General features: G+C 45.5%; 1 protein-coding gene across 2 annotated transcripts; it reads right to left on the reverse strand.

Moving 5' to 3' along the window:
- Positions 1–2,445: 2,445 nt before the first annotated feature.
- On the reverse strand, positions 2,446–19,682 carry PPP1R7 (protein phosphatase 1 regulatory subunit 7). Of its 2 annotated transcripts, XM_058031305.1 has the most exons (11): positions 19,599–19,679; positions 18,899–18,976; positions 18,609–18,731; positions 14,566–14,621; positions 13,550–13,615; positions 12,882–13,012; positions 11,461–11,623; positions 8,354–8,470; positions 6,999–7,103; positions 6,076–6,162; positions 2,446–2,829 (listed from the first exon to the last, which is right to left on the reverse strand). In XM_058031305.1, exons 2-11 carry the CDS (start codon positions 18,939–18,941, stop codon positions 2,653–2,655), a joined length of 1,068 nt encoding a protein of 355 aa, XP_057887288.1. In that variant the 5' UTR covers positions 18,942–18,976; positions 19,599–19,679; the 3' UTR covers positions 2,446–2,652. The 2 variants fall into 2 exon arrangements, with proteins under 2 accessions (XP_057887288.1, XP_057887289.1); XM_058031306.1 differs by lacking the exon at positions 18,899–18,976 and having other exon boundaries at positions 19,599–19,682.
- Between the last annotated feature and the right edge of the window lie 681 nt (positions 19,683–20,363).

Consider the following 20,363-nt stretch of genomic DNA (forward strand, 5'->3'; position numbering starts at 1 on the left):
CTATCCCCAAAAAACCCCTCCATCACACAGAGAGGTCCTTATGCCACCTGGAGCACAGGGACACTGTCTCTGCTGGGGAAGCAATCCAGAGTGCCTGGCAGTGGTGCTCCTTTGGGGCAGCAGCTGGTTATCCCTCCTGGTACACAGCCACAAAACCCCTCAATCCCCCAGCAGGCACCCCTGAGCCCCGTGTTGGAGCTGGGCAGGGACAGTGCTGGGGACAGGCCACCAGGCCAGGCACTGCTGGAAAGCTGCATGGAGGCACCAGGGTCTGTTCCATCCTGCCTGTGAAAAACGCCAATCACTTGTTTTCGAAATTTTAGAAGTTTAATAGTAATAAAATGGTTATAAAAACAGCAATGTAATTAGAGTAATAAAAATTTTGGGCAATTTGAATTAGGACAATATGAAACAATAGAAACAAAGAGTTATGGACAGTCCAGGTACCTTTTTCTGGGCAGCATAACCTCAAAAAGGACACACATTAACAGAGGATTAACTCTTAAAAACAATGGCCTGTTGCATATTCATACACCTCATACATGATGCATAAATTCCATTCAAACACAGGATTCTGTCTGGGCAGTGTCAACTTCTTCCTCTGAATCCTAATGGTGTTGTCCTGCCTGTGAGGCAGGAAGAAGTTAATTTCTCCTGATAATGGAGTAATAAATTCCCTTTCTCTGAAAGATTTAAGTGTCCTGTGGCTGCTATCTCAGCGAAATCCCTTCTTTAGGAAAAAAGTATCTTACATAGCATAGTTTCTATTTTAACATTTTGTTATAACCTAAAGCTATATTTAACACACTACTTAAGAGAATTAATGCAGCATAACTTTCTAATACAACACATATAATATTCATTTTGATATTTGTGAAAAGCCAATCATAAAATACGCATTTTTCACACTGCCCCTATCCTGCAGGTCCCAACACGAGCCCCAAACTGCAGCTTTTACCCCCACAGCTGCTGCCCAGCCCTTGCCCTGCTTGTTCCTCCCTCAGAGCTGGGTCTGGGGCACAGGGCAGGGGGGTCCTCCCACCCTAATGCTGCTTCTCCTCCTGTGGGGACACTGGGATGTGCCACCCTCCTGCTCCTGCTGATGGCGGCTTCCCTCCTGGGGAATGTGAGCCATGTGTAGGAGGGGCAGAGCCTGGGACAGGAGGAGGAGGAAGGTGGATGGGTGTGCAGGCACATTCCCCGTTTGGAAACGCCTTCCTCCAAGCGGCCAGGAGGAGGCCCTGCCTTTGTTTGAGCTGGAGGAGGGGACCTGGGTGGCCCTGAGCAAAGAGGGCTCAGGGAGAGGCAGCGAGAAGGAGCAGCTCCCCCTCACACCCTGGAGGGGCTGGGGCCTGGCCAAGGCACCGGGATTTGGGGGTACCAGGGAAGATTTAGGTGCTGTGTTCACCTCACACCTACAAGAACGCGGTTTGTGTTGGTTTGTACAACTCTGGGGACAATCCCAGCTGGGTGCTGCCAGCCCAGGAGCAGTGTGGGGTACAGCACCCATGGAACAGAGTAACTGAGACACTGCTGCTTTCACAGCCCCCAGGGAGGGCTTGTGGTACTGTGAGGGACTCACAGCAACTCATGTCACCACATTCCCAGTTCAGTGACATGGTGGGTGCAGGCTCCCCAGCCAAGTCCAGTCACCACAGCAGAGCTGCCAGTGAGCAAATGCAACACAGCTCACAAAGGGGAACTAAAATCTCTTACAGGGCCACACTGTCCTGCCTAATATGCCTGGCCTCCAGCTGAAGAAGGGATTCATTTCACTCTTCTAAAGATACAAATTCATGTCAGATCAGAATGAATCCAACTACCACCAAGAGCACATTTTCAAGCACCCCTCTTGGTTTTCCTTGCTCCCCTGGATGATGACATGGCTGTTGGACAAACAGCAGCAGATGGCAAGTGCTTCCCAGGGTTTTTCAGCTACAGCAGAGATGCAGTTCAAGGGCCCAGATCAAACACAGGTATAGAGGGACAGCAATACCACACTGCCATCTTCAGTAGGAGCAGGATGTGTTTCAGGTTTTCTGATGGCAAACACTATCTGCAACAAAGTGCTACTAAATCCCTACCTGGCTCACCATTAATATATTAACCCCAGTTTTTCCCCAGTCCTCTCATGAGCTTGTAGCTCTGTTTAAAAACCTGAATACAAAAAGACTACTCCCCCTGCAGCCCCATGTTGTACCACCAGGTATACCTGGTAACTAACCTGGGTCAGATCTTTTTTCACTTTTGCAGGCCACTGTTGAGCCTTGATCTGGAGGTGGTGTTTGTGAGGACATTCCTGACCTGAACACGTGTCACAGAGTCACTAGGGGTCAGCAAGTGCCTCCCATGGCTTCAGCCTGCTGCAAACACCCTCTGGTAAAGGTGTTAGGAGCAGGCAAACCACCTCCCCCACGAAATAAAAACCACAGGCACACTGAAGGCTCTTGTGTTAAGATTTAATAATAATAATAACAACATTTCAAAAACAATGAGTGCATTGTACACGAGACCTGGTTTCAGTGCTTTCTGTTGACTTTTTGCCCTGTGTGTGTCAGTGTACTGAAGACCTGGGGATGGTGAGTGGATAAAAAACCCTGCTGGGACATTTTCTGGAGGAGGGCAGGGGAGGGAGGGAGGGCAGCAGGAGGCTCAGAACCGCACGAAGGTGGCGTCGATCTGCCGCACGGTCGGGAGGGCCAGCATGATTTTGCGCCGGTACTGGGGGTCCTTCTGCAGGGGGTTCCTCTCCAGGTACACAGTCTCCAAATTCTTGGCTCCCTTCAGCTCATCCAGGTCGCTCCAGCTCTCCACGAGGTTGTCATTCATCTGCAGAGCACACACACAGAGGCATGTTCACACCCACAGGGAGCCCCCAGAACAGGAGAGCAGTGGTGGTGCTGAGTCACTGCTACTGGGGCAGCACTGCTCACAAACACCTTCCTTGCCAGATCCTTCTTGCCCTGGAACCCCTGAGATGAGCTCTCCTGTCTCACAGGCCAGGCTCAGCACAAACACCTTCCCTACCAGGTCCTTCTTGCCCTGGAACCCCTAAGATGAGCTCTCCTGTCTCATAAGACAGGCTCAGCACAAACACCTTCCCTACCAGATCCTTCTTGCCCTGGAACCCCTAAGATGAGCTCTCCTGTCTCACAGGCCAGGCTCAGCACAAACACCTCCCTACCAGGTCCTTCTTGCCCTGGAACCCCTGAGATGAGCTCTCCTGTCTCATAAGACAGGCTCAGCACTAAACCCAGCTTCTCCACACTGTCCTGGCTGCTGGGCAGATGTGCCACCCTTCAGACAGCAGATCCAACCCAAGCACTGAGCTAGGAGAGACCCTGCAGAGCACCAGGCCAGTCTCCACACCCTCTCCCACTCCACTCTGCATTTATGGGCTGGAAATCTTTATATCTGACTTCTCAGGACACATTAGAAAAGGTCCCAAACTGACAAGAAAAGCAACATTTTCCTCTCTCTCTACATAAATTTCCCTGGAAACACTGATTCTGCACTCCAGAGGAAATGCCAAGCTCTGTGATTTGGGTTCTTCTCCTGCCTCATTGTTGGCTCAGCAATTGCACACAGAGGGTTGAGTGCTTCAGCTGCCCAACAAGGAAGCAAAGCTGCAAGGTGGCCCCAAGCTGTCCAACCCTGAGAAAACAGCACCCTTTGCTTTTGGATACAGAGTCACTGCAGCAATGCCACCTTCACATTAAATATAAAAAACCTCATTGGATTGTCTCATTCTGCTACAGCTCATCACAATGTTACTTCAGCCAAGTCACTCAACTTTCAGACATCTCAGTCCCTCCATTGGGATGTGCTACTGAGAAACTGCTGGAAGACTATTACAGTGGACAGGATTTTGAATTCTGTTTACTTGAGGTGTTAAAGGACATTGTTATGTGGCTTCAACTGTGCAGTCAGTGAAAAAAAATATAAATTTTGAGATACAACACTGGTTTCCATTGAAAATTCTGCCTTGCTCCTTTTCAAACAAATCAGTTTTTTTAAACATAGTGTTGGAAGGCTGGAACAAAGCCAGGAGGGCATTTTCTGTGCTCAGTTAACAGATCTTGGCCAGTCCTCTGCTCTGACAAAGGACTCTAAACACACTGGTGTTTTTGCAAAGGAATCCGGCCCAGTTCAGTACAAGTAATTTCAGTACAAGTGCAACCAGTGCAGACACCTCCTATCAGCACAGCAACAGCAAAGAGGCAAACAGGAGGAAATTGCACAGGATCGGGGCAGGCCCCACACCAGCCACACTGCCCTGCCTCACCTCTCTGCCCAAAAGATGAATGGGCAGTTAAATGGGCTTCTCAAAAACAGAAATGCTCCTTACAGACAGGCATGGCCAGCTAACACTGCTGGCTGGCTCCTCATCCACACTGCAAGATGAGGAACACCATCTAAGGAGCCTGGGCTGCAGACTCCAGCTGGGCTTCATTTGAAGCTGCTTTCAGCTCCTTTTCTCTCAGCATCTGCCCAAGAGTTTAAATCACTCCAAATGACAGACATTATACAGCACAACTCTTATTCTCAGCCTTGAATGCAGAGACTCTACAAGAGCTAAAGCAGGTGCCAGCTCATCAACATCTGCTGCTGCTTCTCCATTTTCTCACATCAGCACCTTTGTGCACAGCTCCCAAACATGGCACAGGGCTGATGCTTCAGGACAGGGCACCTCTGAATTTCCTGACCTAGGAAAGCCAAGGAGCTCAGCAATTCAGGGTGCCAGAAAGAAACAGAAGCAATCCTAAGCTGTTATGTGGCATTCACATTCTCTGAACATGATTTCTTTGCCCACGTTTTTTCTCCTGGGAAGCTGAAAGGCAACGAGAAACCTCAGAGAAAAGGAAAACAATTCTTATCCCATTTGCTTCTCCTGTGTTTTGCTTGTCTGGAATGTATTTGGAGATTGTTTACCCACAGGTGATTGTTTCATTGGATTCTGCTGTGAGTTGTTTTCACTCATTGGCGAATTGGTGCCAAGCTGTGTCTGGACTCTGGAGAGAGTCACGAGTTTTCATTATTATCTTTTTAGCATTCTGTATTCTTTAGTATTATATTTAATATTTATATATAAAAAAACTTATATATATATATATAAAATTATATATATATATAATTATATATATATTTATTATATATATATAAATAAAAACTATATATATATATACACTATAATACACTATCCTATTATATCCTATTATATTATATATTTATATTATATTATTAGCAGAATCATTGGATTCCCCTGTGAGTTGTTTTCACTCATTGGCCAATTGGGGCCAGGCTGTGTCTGGACTCTGGAGAGAGTCACGAGTTTTCATTATTATCTTTTTAGCATTCTGTATTCTTTAGTATTATATTTAATATTTATATATATATAAATTTATATATATATATAAATATAAAAATTTATATATATATAAATTATATATATATATACACTATAATACACTATACTATTATATTATATCCTATTATATGATATATTTATATTACTAGCATTATATTTAGCATTCTTTAGTATAGTATATATAGTATTCTTTAATATAATGTAGTATAATAAAATTATAAATTAACCTTCTAACAACATAAAATCAAATACATCATTCTTCCCTTCCATGGGGCTCACTTATGTGCATTTAGAACACACAGGAATGGAATCAGAAGTTGGTTTAGTTTTCTGCATAATTATAACACCACAAATACACCAACCCTGCTCTGAACAAGCTCTGTGCTTCCCCTGGTACTCTGTCATTACAGAAAGAAGAGCTGCAGAAATAGGACATGTGGGGCTGTTTCATAACCAACCTGGGCATGAAGGAGGGCCCATTTCCCAGGCACAGACAGGCTCCTCACCACTCAGCAAGAAATTTTCAAGCTCTTCCCTGTCCCTAGGGCAAACCACCACACTATGCATGCAGACTGTCAGACCTTAAAGCTGATCACCAGAACCAGAAGAGCTCCCTCCAAGGCACACAAGTCCATGTGCTGCCCATCTGAAGGGTCTCCCTCACTGTGGCACAGACATTTTGGGGAACAGCTCTGGCCTGTGCTTACCCAGAACTCCTGCAGCTCTGTTAGGTGACTGATATTCTCAATCTTCTTAATTCTGTTGGCTGCAATGTCCAGCATTGTGAGTTTGTTCTAGACAAAGCAAACACAAAAATATTAGATCTGATTTCCTTTCATCTTCTCTCTTTTTCCAAGCCCAGAGCTGGAAGCTGTCAGGAGCAGACACATTATTGCCAGCTGCTCACACTCAGCTCAGCTCTTGCTGCCTATGTGGAACAAGGAAGATTGTTTTCCATTAAGCTGGGCTACTGACCCACCAAAATGTGACAAAAATGAAGGCATTTACTGGCTGGATGGCAACTGCCAGCCAAAGGCTCCTAAAAAGTGAGCTTTCCTCAAAATACATTAAGAGGAGGATTAAAAATCAGATCCAAAGTGTCCCCTTGAGCAGCAGAGCTCAACAAACTCTTAGCAGCAGGAAACTCAACAATTTTAGAAAAGCTTTTGCTGGGTGAGAGTGAAAATGATACTTCCACAAAATCCATCCCATCCAAAAAGACAGACATGTACAGTGACAGGAAGGCAAACTGCATGCCATGGCTGGCCTCTCTTCCTCCCAGCTCCAGTTCTGTCCCGTTGAAAAGCACTTATGGTTATCTACAAGCTGTGTCTGAAAGGCTGCAGCAGCTGTGTCCAGGAGTTCCCATGGCTGAGGATCAGCCAGGCTACTGCTTCAACCACATCTCCTTCCCCATGTCAGGAAAATAATTCTACTCCAAAATATCTGGAGGATCTTTACCCACACGAGAATTTAACATACAACAAAACACTTGGATATCTGTGGTCTCTCAAGAGACTCAGGAACCCACACCTAAGTGGGGAAACTGAGGCACAGAAACTTCCAGAAAAGCCACTAACACAAGCAGCTCAGGGCAGCACTTGTGCTGCAGAGTCAGGCAGAGGCTCACATTGTTCTCCAGTCCCTCGATGACCTCGATGCCGTTGTGGCTCAGGTACAGCTCCCGCAGGTTCACCAGGCTCTGCAGCCCCTCAATCTTGGTCAGACGGTTATTCTGCAAGTGCAGCAGATCTTTAGTACCCTCCAAACCAACCCAAATCCATGGCACTCACTGGGGGAAAACCATTCCCCTAAAGTATGGCTGGGAAGGGGAACAGTCTGTTTGGGCCCACACAGATCTTGGGAGCTCAGCTGTTTGGTCTCTGCACCCCTGATGCATGAGGAGGGACTCCATGGGAGTCCCCAGCAAGAATCAAACTCTGACCTTCCCATCTGAAGTTGCAGCCTGAAAGTTTTTGCCTTGGTGTCTTAACAAACAGCAGGCCTGTGCATGAATTTTGTAGGTCTTAGTGTTCATTTTGTAGGTCTCAGTGTTCATTTTGTAGGTCTCAGTGTTCATTTTGTAGGTCTTTACAAATGGGAAGGTCAGAGAGGAAGTTACACCACCTTAACCACACTGCACTCTTGTCTTGTCTGCAGTCCTGCAGGACATAAAGCTAATTCTGTATGTCCTGCAGAATAATGGCACCCACAGCAGGTGGTCAGTGTGTCTTGCCAGCAGCTTTAAGAAGAGATACCACAATGCACAAGCATTGTCACATGGATAAGAAGGAGATTCAGTGAAAGAAATTAGCTGAGTGTATTTTATTCCACATTTTAAAAAAGGAAGAAGCTGTTTGAAAGCTCACTGAGGACAGATTGCATTCAGCACAGGCTCATTCACATTTCTGGCCTCCTCAGTAAGAAGGCAGTGACACCAAGGCACTGTCACTGCAAGGCATCACACTTTCAGTGTTATTGTAACACATCAGGAAACAGTGTTTCAGGAAGGAAGAAGGGAATAACACTCATTTCCTGTTCTTTCTTCCATAAAAATCAGACAGCTGCTTTATAGTTTTATCAGTGTCTGTCAATCTCAAGTAGCATGAAAGGATGAAAAAAGACAACACAAAGAATATCTCACTTCCTTCCAGCACGGGAGTTTGACTCTAACCCTGCAGACCTGCTAAGGGGGTGCTGACAAGAGGCTGGAGAGGGATTTTTCACAAGGATATGAAGTGAAGGGGGAAGGAAGGTTTAAATTAGATGTTAGGAAGAAATTCTTCTCAGTGAGGGAGGTGAGGCCCTGGCACAGAGAAGCTGTGGCTGCCCCTGGATCCCTGGGACACAGCCTGGGATGGTGGAAGGTGCCCTGCCCATTTCAGGAGGTGGAGCAAGATGGTCTCTAAGGTTCCTTCCAGCCCAAAGCATCAGAAGAGCTGATCCCATCTCACAGGGTGGTTCAAGGCTTTCAGAACACAGTACCTGTATACTGAGCACAGTCAGGTTTGTCAGGGCATCCAGGTTCTGGAGCTTGGTGATTTTATTCTTCCCAAGGAACAGACTGTCAAGATTGGCCAAGGTGTCAATGTTTTCAATTACCTGTGAAACAACCAGAGGAGAGACAGTGTTACTGCAAAGCTCCACCTGGGAGACGTGGCTGTCATTTTGTAGCCACATTATAACCACGTGGTGTAGCCTGGGGAGAAGATATTCATTTGTGAATTTAAAGAAAAAGCTGTTACTAGTGAATGGAAAGAGAATCTGGGAAGAAAGAACACAATTAGTAAATTTAGTGCTGCACATCAATGACTGTATAACACAGGTGAGTTGTTCAGCCTCTCTGTCATGAGCAAAGTTAGCTGTCTCACAGGGTGTGTTATTGGATTTCACTGTACAGCCTTGCTTCTGGCAGAACACACCCACAGCAGTCAGTGATGCACACCTTTTAAATACACACTTTACTGGGAGAACACAGACACTGCTCCAGTTCAGCTCCAGCTCAGCCTTCAGGAAGAGAAAATCAGGATTTCTGTGAAGCATCGAGGATGTTACACAGGAAGGAAGAAAGCACAAACAGAAGAGTGAAAACAGGAAAAAAAAGGAAAAAGGGTAAGATTACAAAAGGCTCCTGCAAACAGAAGGAAACACTTTTATTTCACAGGGAAAAGCCTCTGAATTAAAAAATCAAGATGCTGTTAAAAGCAGCAAGGACTTCAGCTCACAGTAAAAACAATAACATGGACACAGACACACCCAGAGCTGTGTCTTGCTGTGCTCAGGCAGGCTGTGACATCTCAGCTTTTCCACGTGCCTCCTGCCTGCCAAAATTTTCAATTCAGTAGTGCTGGGGAGCCACTGAGTCCCAGCAGTACCTGGATCACTCTGGGTGCTCAAATGGGCATGTAACAGCACAAGGAAGGAGAAGATGGACACTCAGGAAAGGACCTCTATCCCACAGCTGCCAGAACACTGAACATACAGGGTTAATCAGCTCAAATCTGCATTCTGCCCCCTTCAAGATTATGGACTTAGCCCTGTTGTGACCTTGCAAGAAAAATTATAGATTTGTTGCTCATTGGCAGCTTCTCCAGCTCTGAGGAGGAAATACTGATGACTCAGTACAGGGAGAGGAATGGAATATATGGACATGAGGGGACAAAAACCTAAGAACAAGTAAAGAGCTTACATTACAGCTGCCTCAGTCCAACATTAAAGAAAAAAAGCATTAAATATTCAGCTTAAGCATAAAGTTTTGCTCTTCAAACAGAGCAAGAAGTGCTAAGTCATAAGGGATTCCAAGCTAAGGGCACTCTGGGAGGTTTGAGTAGGCAAGAACAGCTTTAATACACAGAGAAAAAGTCAATCAGGCACCTCAGAGCCTGAAGAGTCCACAGCCTTGTACCCTAAAGAGTTAAGGGTATGTCCAGCTGTAGAACACACACCCTACACCAAGAGAAAAGCAGCCCAGGAGCTCTGGGTACCCCCAGGCAGCACCAGATTTCTCTGTGCCAAGCCAAGTCACAGGTTACTCACTCCAATCAAGCAATTAGAAGCACAGAACACTGCTGTTTGAAGCAAGTCAAAATAGAATTAACAGACAAACAGAAAAAAACCCCACTAAAAATAAAGTAATTTAAGAAGCTTGTGTTACCCATACAGCAACAATTTAGGTTTTTTTGTTTGTTTGTTTGTTCTTAATATGCTCAGGCTCAACACTGAGAAAGCACATAAAATAAATCTAACCTTATTGTTAAAAACATATTCCTTGGCTTGACAACATAATTGACAATGTACTGCTTAAGTATCAATTCAGAAATCTAGCTGGATTTCTTTTTTTCCAGATGAAAATGATGCTTAGATACAGAATACAGTTTTGTTTAACCCAGCTTCTGTCATGTAAGGATCAGTGTGCTGAGCCTGCTCTGCTTCTGAAAAAAGCCAAGTGCTTCTCTCCATAACTCCTATCCCTCATCCTATGCAAACTCTAAGGCTCCTAATCCCCCATCTGACCTGGCTGATGTTCTCACACTCTAGATTTATCCCCCTAAATAATTTCATTTCCAAAGCAGGAATTCCTGGAAAACAATTCAGTCCAGTTTGGCTTTAGGAGGAAACCAAAATTTTTCCTCTTCAAAAAAGCAGCACACATCTCAGCCTTAGAAGGCTGCTTTTAATAGCTGAAGTTTCCTTCTTTTCTACAAAGAAAAGTGTTCTTCCACAAGTCCTGAAACAAAGGGGACAATTTTTCTATTTTTCTTTTCTATTTTTTCAAAGAGGACAATTTTTCTTTTCCTAATCTTTTACCATAACAAGTAATTTCTCAAAGACTATAAATGGGCAGCACCAACTTACACCACATTGATTGAAATGCACTCATCTTCATGAGTATTTTCTAAAGAGCATGTAATTAAAAAAGCTTTTTAAAAAGAGCTTATTTTGCATGTTGCAAGTCTTTTGTGTCATCTGTCTGACCAGTTCTCTTATGAACTGAGTAAATCCATGAATCATACCTTAGGGACAGGAGACACTGCTCAAAACTGCTCCCCTGTAAGTGGCACAGATTTTAAATTGAAAAAGTCACAATGTGCACAATAAAATCCCAAAGCAATCAGCAGTGCAGTACCAAGTTTTAGGTTTTAAAGGCATTCCAGAGCAAAGCATCAAGAAAATCTTTTTCCTAAACAAGACTGACTGCCATAGCAGGCTGTAAATTGCACCTGCAAATCAAACTCATTTTGCTCTCAATAGGTTTCATGGACTCAGCACCAGCCTGTGAAAAGGTAAGAGAAAAGAACTGCTGGTTTTGACAGGCTTGGCTCTCTAGCAGGGAGAACCATCACCTGCAAAAGGAAACACACAGGGGATATAGGAGTTCATTAAAGACACAATTCACAAATGGTGATTTAGCAGCCAGGCACTAATGCACAATGAAAGGCTCCAGCATGCACAGCAATCAGCACAGGGAGTGACTGGAACAATAAAAACCAACAAAACTGCAAACCAAAGTCAGGGCAGTGCACTTTCAGGAAATGCCAAAATCACAGCACAGAGCTCAGAACTCTGCAGCCAACACCTCTGAGCAAACCTACCCGAATTCGATTGGACCCCAACTCCAACATCTGCAGCATCTGCAGGCTGCTCAAATTCTCAATTTTAGTGATTTTGTTGTTGACAAGGAAGAGCTTTTTAAGCTGGGTGAGCCGATCCAGTCCTTCAATGTGTCGCAGAACGTTAAAGGAGATGTCCAGGACCCTGGGGCAAAACAAACCAAAGGTCTCATCAGCCCATCAGGCAGGGATGATTCTGAAAGAAACACTTGCAAATTGGTGGGGTGTGGTGTTTGTGAGGTGAGAAATGAGGAATCTGACTCCGTGTTCTCAGAAGGCTGATTTATTATTATGTAATATGATATTATATTAAAAAGGCTATACTAAAACTGTACTAAAGACAGAAATGGATACAGACAGAAGGCTTAACAAGAATCATCATGAAAAACTTGTGACTGACTCCTCAGAGTCCAACACAGCTGATGGTAATTGGTCATTAGGTAAAAACAATTCACATGTTGGGATAAATAATCTCCAGACCACATTCCAGAGCAGCAAACACAGGAGAAGCAATCAGATAATTATTGTTTTCATTTCTCTCTGAGGCTTCTCAGCTTCCCAGGAGAAGAATCCTGGGCAAAGAGGATTTTTCATAATATCATTCAGAAAATATCATGGTGACAGTGGGGAATCTCCCTGACTGCAGAGATCAAGCCTTGAAGCTAAAGTCATGAATGTAATTTCTTTTTATCAAAAAATACAACAAATAAAACTTTCAAAATACTTCTGCAGTGTGTTAGGAAAAAAAAAATCACCTGCCACATGCAGAAGACAGCCATTATTTTGCCCAGCCATGGAGCTGCCACGGTGGAAAATGCCAATCTGCATGTTCCTTGGGAAAGGTGCCTGCCTGCAAGATCTGCCTCGGACAGGACCATGTCAAGGGCTCCCCTGGGCAGGAAAAGGTTGTGATGGTGAGAATTGGGCCAGTCCTGCCCCAGGGAGAACAGTTTTGTCATGTACCTCCAGAGTGATTCAGGCAAGTGCCAGAAACTCAGGAACTTGGAAGGGTACTTACTCCTTCCCTAACACTCTTCAAAAATAAAAATAACCTTACCTGAAATCTCTTGTCATTTTTGCAGGAATAAACACCTGTTACACAGAGCTCTCACTGCAAGAGCAAAGGGCCTGAGAGCTCCTACACCTTGTGGAAGCTACAACCACCAGTCATTCTCACTGTCTCACACAGCACAGGGTTCATTTCCAGCTGCTTTTTGCAGCTTCAGGATAATGGAAGTTGTGTACTCCACAGGTTGAATAACAATAGAGAACAGACATTATCCTTCACTGAGCACCAGAATAAATCCTGAGAGAGGCTAAAACACTGGGCTAAGTACAGCATGAGTAACACAGTGAGCAGCAAACCACCCCCAACCTAACCCTGGTGATTGCCCTGCACTCACTCAAGGTCCACCAGAGCCTCCACGTTCTCAATCTTCTTGATTTGATTGTCATAGAGATCCAGCTCCCTCAAGGTCTGCAGCTGCTCCAGGTTCTCAATGCGCTTAATCAAGTTCTGCCGCAGACACAGCGTCTAATTGTGGAGAAAAGTTGGAAAAGCAACAAAAAAAAGGCTATGAAGGATTGCATGTAATGCCTCACAGACTAAAAGGTGTGGGTGAGGGTTCCCCCATTAAGTTTTGTTGGGAATTTGTTGGGTTTTGTTTGATTTTTTTTAAAAAATCTTTTCTTGGTATACTCCAATTCTACAGAAGGAAATCTTTCAGCCACAATGGTCAGATACAGTAACAGCAGCACAGAGAGGATACAAAATCTCCATCCTTGGAAACACTCAAAAGCTTAACTGGAGAAGGCCTTGAGCAACATGTTCTGACTGGGCCTGCTTTGAGGGCTTCACCATCCACATTATTCTATGTTCAGTCTGCTCTGCTAGTCCAGGATGTGCCCTGATGCACTGCCTCTCACCAACTTCCAAAACACACTGTCTTCTTCAGCTAAAAATGAAGCAAACCCACTAAATCTCAGCCAAAAAGAGACTGTCTATCTGTCCTCTTATAGGTGAGAAAATCCCCAGTTCCAAGAGGCATTCTCTGCTCCCCAGGACTGTTACCTTCACTTTCTTGAGCACCTCAAATCCTTCAATCTTCCCAATCCGGAAATGATTCAAGTCAACATCCTGAAAGAGAAATTGAGGGATTTAGCAGTTGTTCCAAAACAAATCTGGTCTTTAAAGATCAATTTGGTACTTTGTTCTAAGGAAATCATAGGCTTAACAAAATGTGCAGCTCATTAAAACTTCCCTTCCAAGAGCATTTCTAAAAGGAGTTTGGAACATTTTACCACCACAACTGAGACACACGGCCTGAACTTGTCAACTGCAAATGCAAAATGTCAACTGCATATAATGCAACAGCCCTTTCCTGAGTCTGAGCATTCCCAAAATTAGAAATCTTCAGAAATTTATTGAAATGGGAAAATTCTTGCGTAAATAAAGCTTTGCATCAAGTTCTCTTACTTACTTTGCTAGGGCTTAACCAGAACACAAGTTGGCATTTCCAGTTCCAGGCCTCAGATGAGCAGGAGTCAGTGCCAGTTTGAATAACCAGTGGTTTTGTGAATGTTAATCCTGCACTGGCAATCAGCTGAGGCACTTCCCATCTGTGCTGCTCAGCCTCAGATGCTCCAGATTTGAAAGTCAAAGAGACAGAGAGCACTTCCCCACCCTCCAAAGCAGCTGAAACCCTCTGCTGCTAATGGGCTCAGGAGGTTGCTGGTGCCAAGGCACTGGGCTGGGTAAGTGCCTGTTCCAAAGCACAGGGCTCACAGCAGCCATCAGCTCACTGAACAGACTCCCTGAAGCTCACAGCCCAGCAGTGCCTCTTGCAGCACACACACACTTTCAGTGCATCTACACCTCATTTAAAATTCTAAAGTACTAACAAAACGTCTCAGCTAGGGATGAAAAATAGAACACCTCCACTTCTACTCTAAAGGCTCTGAATCAGCTCTGGGGAGGATCACAGCAGCCAGCACCTTCAGAAGAATTAGATCTTTGAATCAGGTTTCAATACTTGCCTTTGCCTACCTTTGCTTCCTGCCGAATAAAGGACAAAAATCTGCCTTTACCTCAGCTTCTGGGTCCAGGCTAATGGTCTCCATGTCCACTGGGGTCTCTGCTTCTCCTGCACGAGAGGCAAACACATTACCAGCTCCTGAAGCACACAGCCAAAGGCAGGACAACAGCCCCATGCAGAGAGCAAATGCTCCTCAGGAGGACAAACACATGAGAGGCACAATTCAATTCACAGATTCTGCTTCATTAAAGCCACGAGAGTTACAGGAAAACCTTTCTTTACAGCAGGATGCTCAGATGTAAAACACACAGAGATCAGCCCAACCTGCTGGAAACTGCAGGCTCAAGGATGGGCAGGATGCCTTTCCTTCACACCTACCCCATCCCAAGTCTGTGCTCCTCTGACAACACAATAAAACCTTGCCAAGAAGGAATCCTAACTGTCTAGTGAGATGGCCAGGAAGGACCAAACATCTCAACAATCCCACTCTTCAGGGTTTGGGTTTTTTTGTTAGCACTGCCACTTCATGTCACTGTGGCGAGCACTTTTGCATGGATCTCCCTCCCTTTGTTTGGCTGAACTCCCTACTATGCCAGACAACACTGTTTATGCCACTGTATGAATTTCCTTGGGAAATGCTTTTACAGCTCTGGAAAACACCCCAGCATTTGCTGTGCTTCTACCACAGCACACGAGGGAGGGAAATTTACAGGAGAATTCATGCTGAATAATTCATGCCCATTCCCATTTGCTGGAGGTGGCTTGCTGGTTGCATCAATTGCTGAAGAAAAACAAAGTCTGATTCAGCTTTGCAAAACTGACATACAACACGATTTGCAAGATTTTTCTAATTCATGTGCAAAGCTTCTCTGAGTGCTACCAAAAACTCAAGCAACTTTAATTACAGTGACATCCCCAAGGCTTTGCACTAACTCCTGCACGTATGCAAGCTCATTCCCTTAACCCAGCAGCAGTGACTTTTCACAGCCCAGAGTGGTTAAATCCCTGTAAATGTCAAGTGTTCCTATTTAATGAGTGTTCTTCCTGCTAAAGCTTGGCTTTGCAAGCAGCAGTGCAGGCACAAACAGTACCAGCATCACCATTTTTAATGCCACCATCCCGCTCCAAGGGTTTGCTAGTGCACAGATCATCACTGACCTTCCTGTATTTGAGCTGTTGCTCTTGCCTGGACATTTAAACAGGAAAGAGACTCACTGAGCTGATTCACAGAAGTTAAGACTGAAAAAGCAATCCTCTTTTTTTTTTTTTTTTTTTTTTAATAGCACAAAATAGCAGGAAACAAATTATATTTTGGAGATGAAAAATGAGCTGGTAGTCCTGGGGATGTGGAACAGCAAGATAGAAATGCCACCAAAAATTGACAGATCTACAAGTGCCTGTCAGCAATGAGCAGTGAGCAATGCCTGCTTTTTCTTATTTTAGTTCCATATCAGGAGCTCTGCCCTTCAGCAAGGGAGGGGGATACCCCACCCTGCTGCTATCAAGGCTGCACCTCTTTGATCTGTTTCCTGGGTGCAAAGACTCTCAGAGAGAAGTGCTCCAAGCTTTGCTGAATTTACAGCCCACAGGAGCAGTGCCCAGCTTTGGAACAACAGTTATTTGAGATATCACATGAAAAATCCAAATTATGCCCTGGTATTGAGTGATACTGGCAGTAACTTAGTGTTCATGGTGAAGGAACTTTGAGTTTCAAGTCCTTTGAGACTTCAAAGCTGTCCAACAGTAAAGCCAACCACACACATAGTAAAGAAAAAAATCTTCAGGAAAAACCCCATTCAAGAAAAAAACATTGATTTTGTTTGGCTAGGAAGCTTGAATATATTAATTTATAAACACTAGATTTAGGTAATGTGTTAAATACTCTGTTCTGAGGTTCCTCTTAATTTTGACATATTTGAGAGACCTCTCATGATAGCCAGTGTGGAAAACAGCACTCAAATCCAAAGCTGCAAATCCAAATCACACAGGACCCACACTACAATAAAATAAATTTCAAACTGAACACACACAGGCAGTGCTGTTGTGTACTGAAGTCAATTGTCATGAAGTCTCTGCACTGTGTATAAAGCATTCAGCAGCTTGAGGGAGATGTGTGTCTGATGTCAGCTGTAAATCAGTATTGGTAGGAAAGTGTTAAAACACATTTTCTCTCAAGAGCAGAAAAATAAAACAAAAAAAAAAAAGGAAAGAGAAAGAAGAAAAAAAATGGTTCTAGCAAATTACAGTCATTTTATTTATGAAGTGACTGGATATAAAAAACCTCTAAACTGACCCTCCTACAAGCACTTTACAGCCAGGACTGCAATTTCCCTTGCAAATTGCTTTACTCCACATTTCTCAATGGAAAAAATTCCCATCACTCTGGCAGTGAAGTTTCCTAAGTGAATTTCTGTGTAACCCATGCCTGCAAGCCACATGCCTTTGCAGAGGTGGAAAAAAAAAATCCACCATTGAGAAAACCCAAATTCCACAGTGGGAACAGTCATTACTGAGTTATGTAAGTTCACAGTACCACAAGCATTTCAATCAACAAAAATCCTAACTACACTCTTTAAGTGCATATGCATGAAGAATATTATAAATAGTTCAGTTATATGATTTCTAACCAGAGGCTCTGTTCCTCAGAGAATTAGCTAAATGATGAATTTGAAATTTCAGCTGTTCAAGCTACTTAAGATCTTCTGTGAAAAAATGTGGAAAACTCATCATTTTCCTTTCAGCTGAGAAATTCAAAGCTGGCTGTGGAAAGTATCTTGAATGTTCAAAAATTATTCCTCTGCTTGGATCCTGCCCTAGTTTTCTGAATGCTTCTTGCAGTTTGGAAAATGTAACAATACAGTCATTCTATTAAACAGCACACAAATGTAACCCAGCAAACAAATCTGAATGTGCTTTTCTTGCTTTCACTAGAGTGAGAGCACATCACTTCTGTGATTCCTTTCATACAATTCCCAGGGGAACAAAGTGCAAAATACAACCTCCAACACACGCAGCTAAATGATGGCAGCTGAGCAAACACTCAGGGTTCCAGGCATGCAAAGGAAAGCTCCATCTGATCTGCATGCTTCCATCAACTGCACAGTTTGCAGAGCCATGAAAAATGGAAGAGCATTTCTTTAGTAGGATTCAGGGGGTTTAAATTATCAGCAACAAATTAGATCTAAAATAGAGCGCATTTAGTTATGAGAAGAGATTTAAAATTCTAGTAACAATTTATCAGTTTGAAAGATACTTTGGCAAATCCCAACGTGCAAGGTTAAGACGAGCAGGGATTCCACTGTAAGAACTAAAATTTCTTTCATAATTTCCCTTTCAGTATCCCAATAATAATAATAATAATAATGATAATATGGACATCTCTGTCAAAAGAATGCTGTTACACTTCAGACTGCACCAAAAGCTCAGCTCAGATCACCACACAGGGTGTGCAGAAGTGGATCTGCTCTGACAAATTCCATGCAAACCCCTGAAAACCCTCCTATCAAACATCCACAGGCTTTAAAGTCTGTCAGTATTTCTGTCCCGTGCTCTAGTGCAAACAGTGGGAAAAGTTTACACCCAAGAGGATTCAAAGATATCATTTTGAGATGTCTTAGAACTTTTAAATTAAAACAACAGAAGGGACAGGCTCCTTCAATCCATCTAGAAATGGTCTTTGTTGCCTTCCAAAGGAATCTGGCAATTCTTTAGGTAAAAAATGACATAAACTAAGGCAGAATTATGAAAAGCTCCTCATGACAACTTCTAATGAAAATCTTTCCACATAAGGTTTCTAAACTTCCATAAAAGAAAAGAATAAAGATGCTTTGCATTTTGATATCAAAGGGAAACACGGATGGGTAAATAAGCAAGGAAAAAAATTAAAAATAAAAAAAAAATCAAAGCTCTAATACTAGCAGTTCCATAAAAAGCAGGCAACTTTATTCTAGCAACAGATTTATTGAGCTTTCAGGAGGCTGGCTCTGGGGCAGGTTCCCATGGCCACCCGGCCAGGAGGAGCCCAGGGGGTGCTGCAGGCTGTGCACACGCGGCCGGCCGGGGCTCCAGGAGGCAGCGCGGAGGCTGACACGGTACCTGCCGAGTTCTCGCCGTTCTGCTCATCCCGCAGGCTCTGCTGGCTCAGCTCTGTCACCAAGCGAACCGCCTGCTTCCTCCCCTCCTCGTCCCCCGACTCCTCGGACTCGATCCTCTTATCCACTGCACAAGACACAGAAATTCCCGGTCAGGCTTTTCCCGGCTGTGGGGCACAGGGCAGGAGCAGCAGGCAGAGAAAATAACCAGGATTCACATAAACGACTAGGCAGTTAGTAGAAATCCTAAGTTAACTAAATGAAAGGTTTAGTCTTAAATAAAAGGCCTCTTACCCCTTGTTTCTACTTTGATTTTGGATGCACTTTTTCCTCCCATCACATCTTCCTAAAACCAACAATCTGGGAAGAAGACTGGAGGAAAAAGGAAATTTCTTAGATCAATGAAGTGCAATTCCAAAGATTACGGAGATGGAATTAGAACGATTACACTTTAAGAGTTTTAGACTTAAAAAAAAAAAAAATAAAAAATCAGTATCATGTACAATAGTACCAATGACACGAAAAAGTGAAGGCATGGATAAAAAAAATCCTCGCAGATAAGAGCAACCTCCCCAGAACAACCTGCCGGATCCCTTCACGCTCACTGAGCCACAGCTCCGGTGCCACCCTGAGCCTGGACCGAGCTCCTCGCTGGCCCCCTCAGCCTTTCCTCATCTCACCGGGGCACTAAGGAAAACCAGCGCCATCCACAAGCTTTCCTTCTCGTTATCTTTACTTTTTACGTCACGGCCATCTCCACAAGCCCACTGGTTCTCCCTGCGGGCACGGAGCCGGCGGGGATCCCGCCCCGCGGTGACACCCCGGCCCCGGCAGGGCCCGGCCACTGGACACTCGGAGGCTGCACGACCCCGGAGGGCCCGCAAACCTCCCCGGCACGCAGCTGGCAGCAGCACCGCCCGGAGGCAGCGCTGGGGCAGCCGGCCGCGCCTCCCCGACCCCCGCAGCCCGGGCAGCAGCCCCGGCGGGCTCTCACCCTCCATCATCTCCTGCGGCCCCGCTCCGCTCTCCGCCGCCATATCGCTCCTCCTCCCACCGCCCCTTCCGGAAACCGCCTCCGCCGCCGCCGCGGCCAATCAGAGCCCGCCGCCGCCGCCGCGCCACAGCCAATCGCGCGCAGCCGCCGCGCCCAGGAGGAGGGGCAGAGCCCCGCCCATAACCCAGCGCCCCCATGGCCTCTCGGGAGTTGTAGTTCTCTGCAGGAGGGGTGGGTGTCTGCTGTCCCTCCGCCGGAACCTGCTCCCCCTTTACCGGCGCCTGGAGCGGGACGCGTTACGCGCTGCCTTCGGCCTCGTCCTCCCGCTCACAAACCCCTGGGAGGAGCGGCTATTCCCCTGCGGAAGGGCTTTCACCCGCAGTCTCTCCCCCCGGAGCAGGTCGGCTAAGCTGCCTCACGGAGCGCGGGCACCGCGTGTGGCGGCGGCGGCGGCGGGGAAGGGGAAGGGGAAGGGGAAGGGGAGGCCGGCGGGACCAACGAACCCCCGGGCACTGGAACTGTTTTGCCTCCTCCCGCGCTGGTGCCCCATTTGCTCCGCTCCGTGCCGCTCTCACAGCGCCCGTGCCCATTGGGTGCCGCGGCTGCTCAGTCCCGCCCGCCTCCCCTTCGCGCCCTCCGTCTGTGGCGGCCCGCCCTGAGGAACGGCGCCTGTGGCTGGGACCGGAGCGGTTCGTCCCGACCGGTCCTGTCCTGTTCTCTCCTGTCTTGTCCCTTCCGCTCCTGTCCCGTCCTGCCCTCTCCTGT

The sequence above is a fragment of the Melospiza georgiana genome, chromosome 10, assembly GCF_028018845.1.
Source record: "Melospiza georgiana isolate bMelGeo1 chromosome 10, bMelGeo1.pri, whole genome shotgun sequence".
NCBI classification, from domain to species: Eukaryota; Metazoa; Chordata; class Aves; order Passeriformes; family Passerellidae; genus Melospiza; species Melospiza georgiana.

Excerpts from the sequence above, each read along its gene's own strand:
- PPP1R7 (XM_058031306.1), bottom strand. The coding sequence starts at position 19,641 with ATGGCGGCGGAGAGCGGAGCGGGGCCGCAGGAGATGATGGAGG. Across the intron at positions 14,622-18,608 it reads GAACGGCGAGAACTCGGCAG|GAGAAGCAGAGACCCCAGTG; the intron begins GTACCGTGTCAG and ends CCTCTCGTGCAG. Across the intron at positions 13,013-13,549 it reads AGGTGCTCAAGAAAGTGAAG|ACGCTGTGTCTGCGGCAGAA; the intron begins GTAACAGTCCTG and ends CTCCACAATTAG.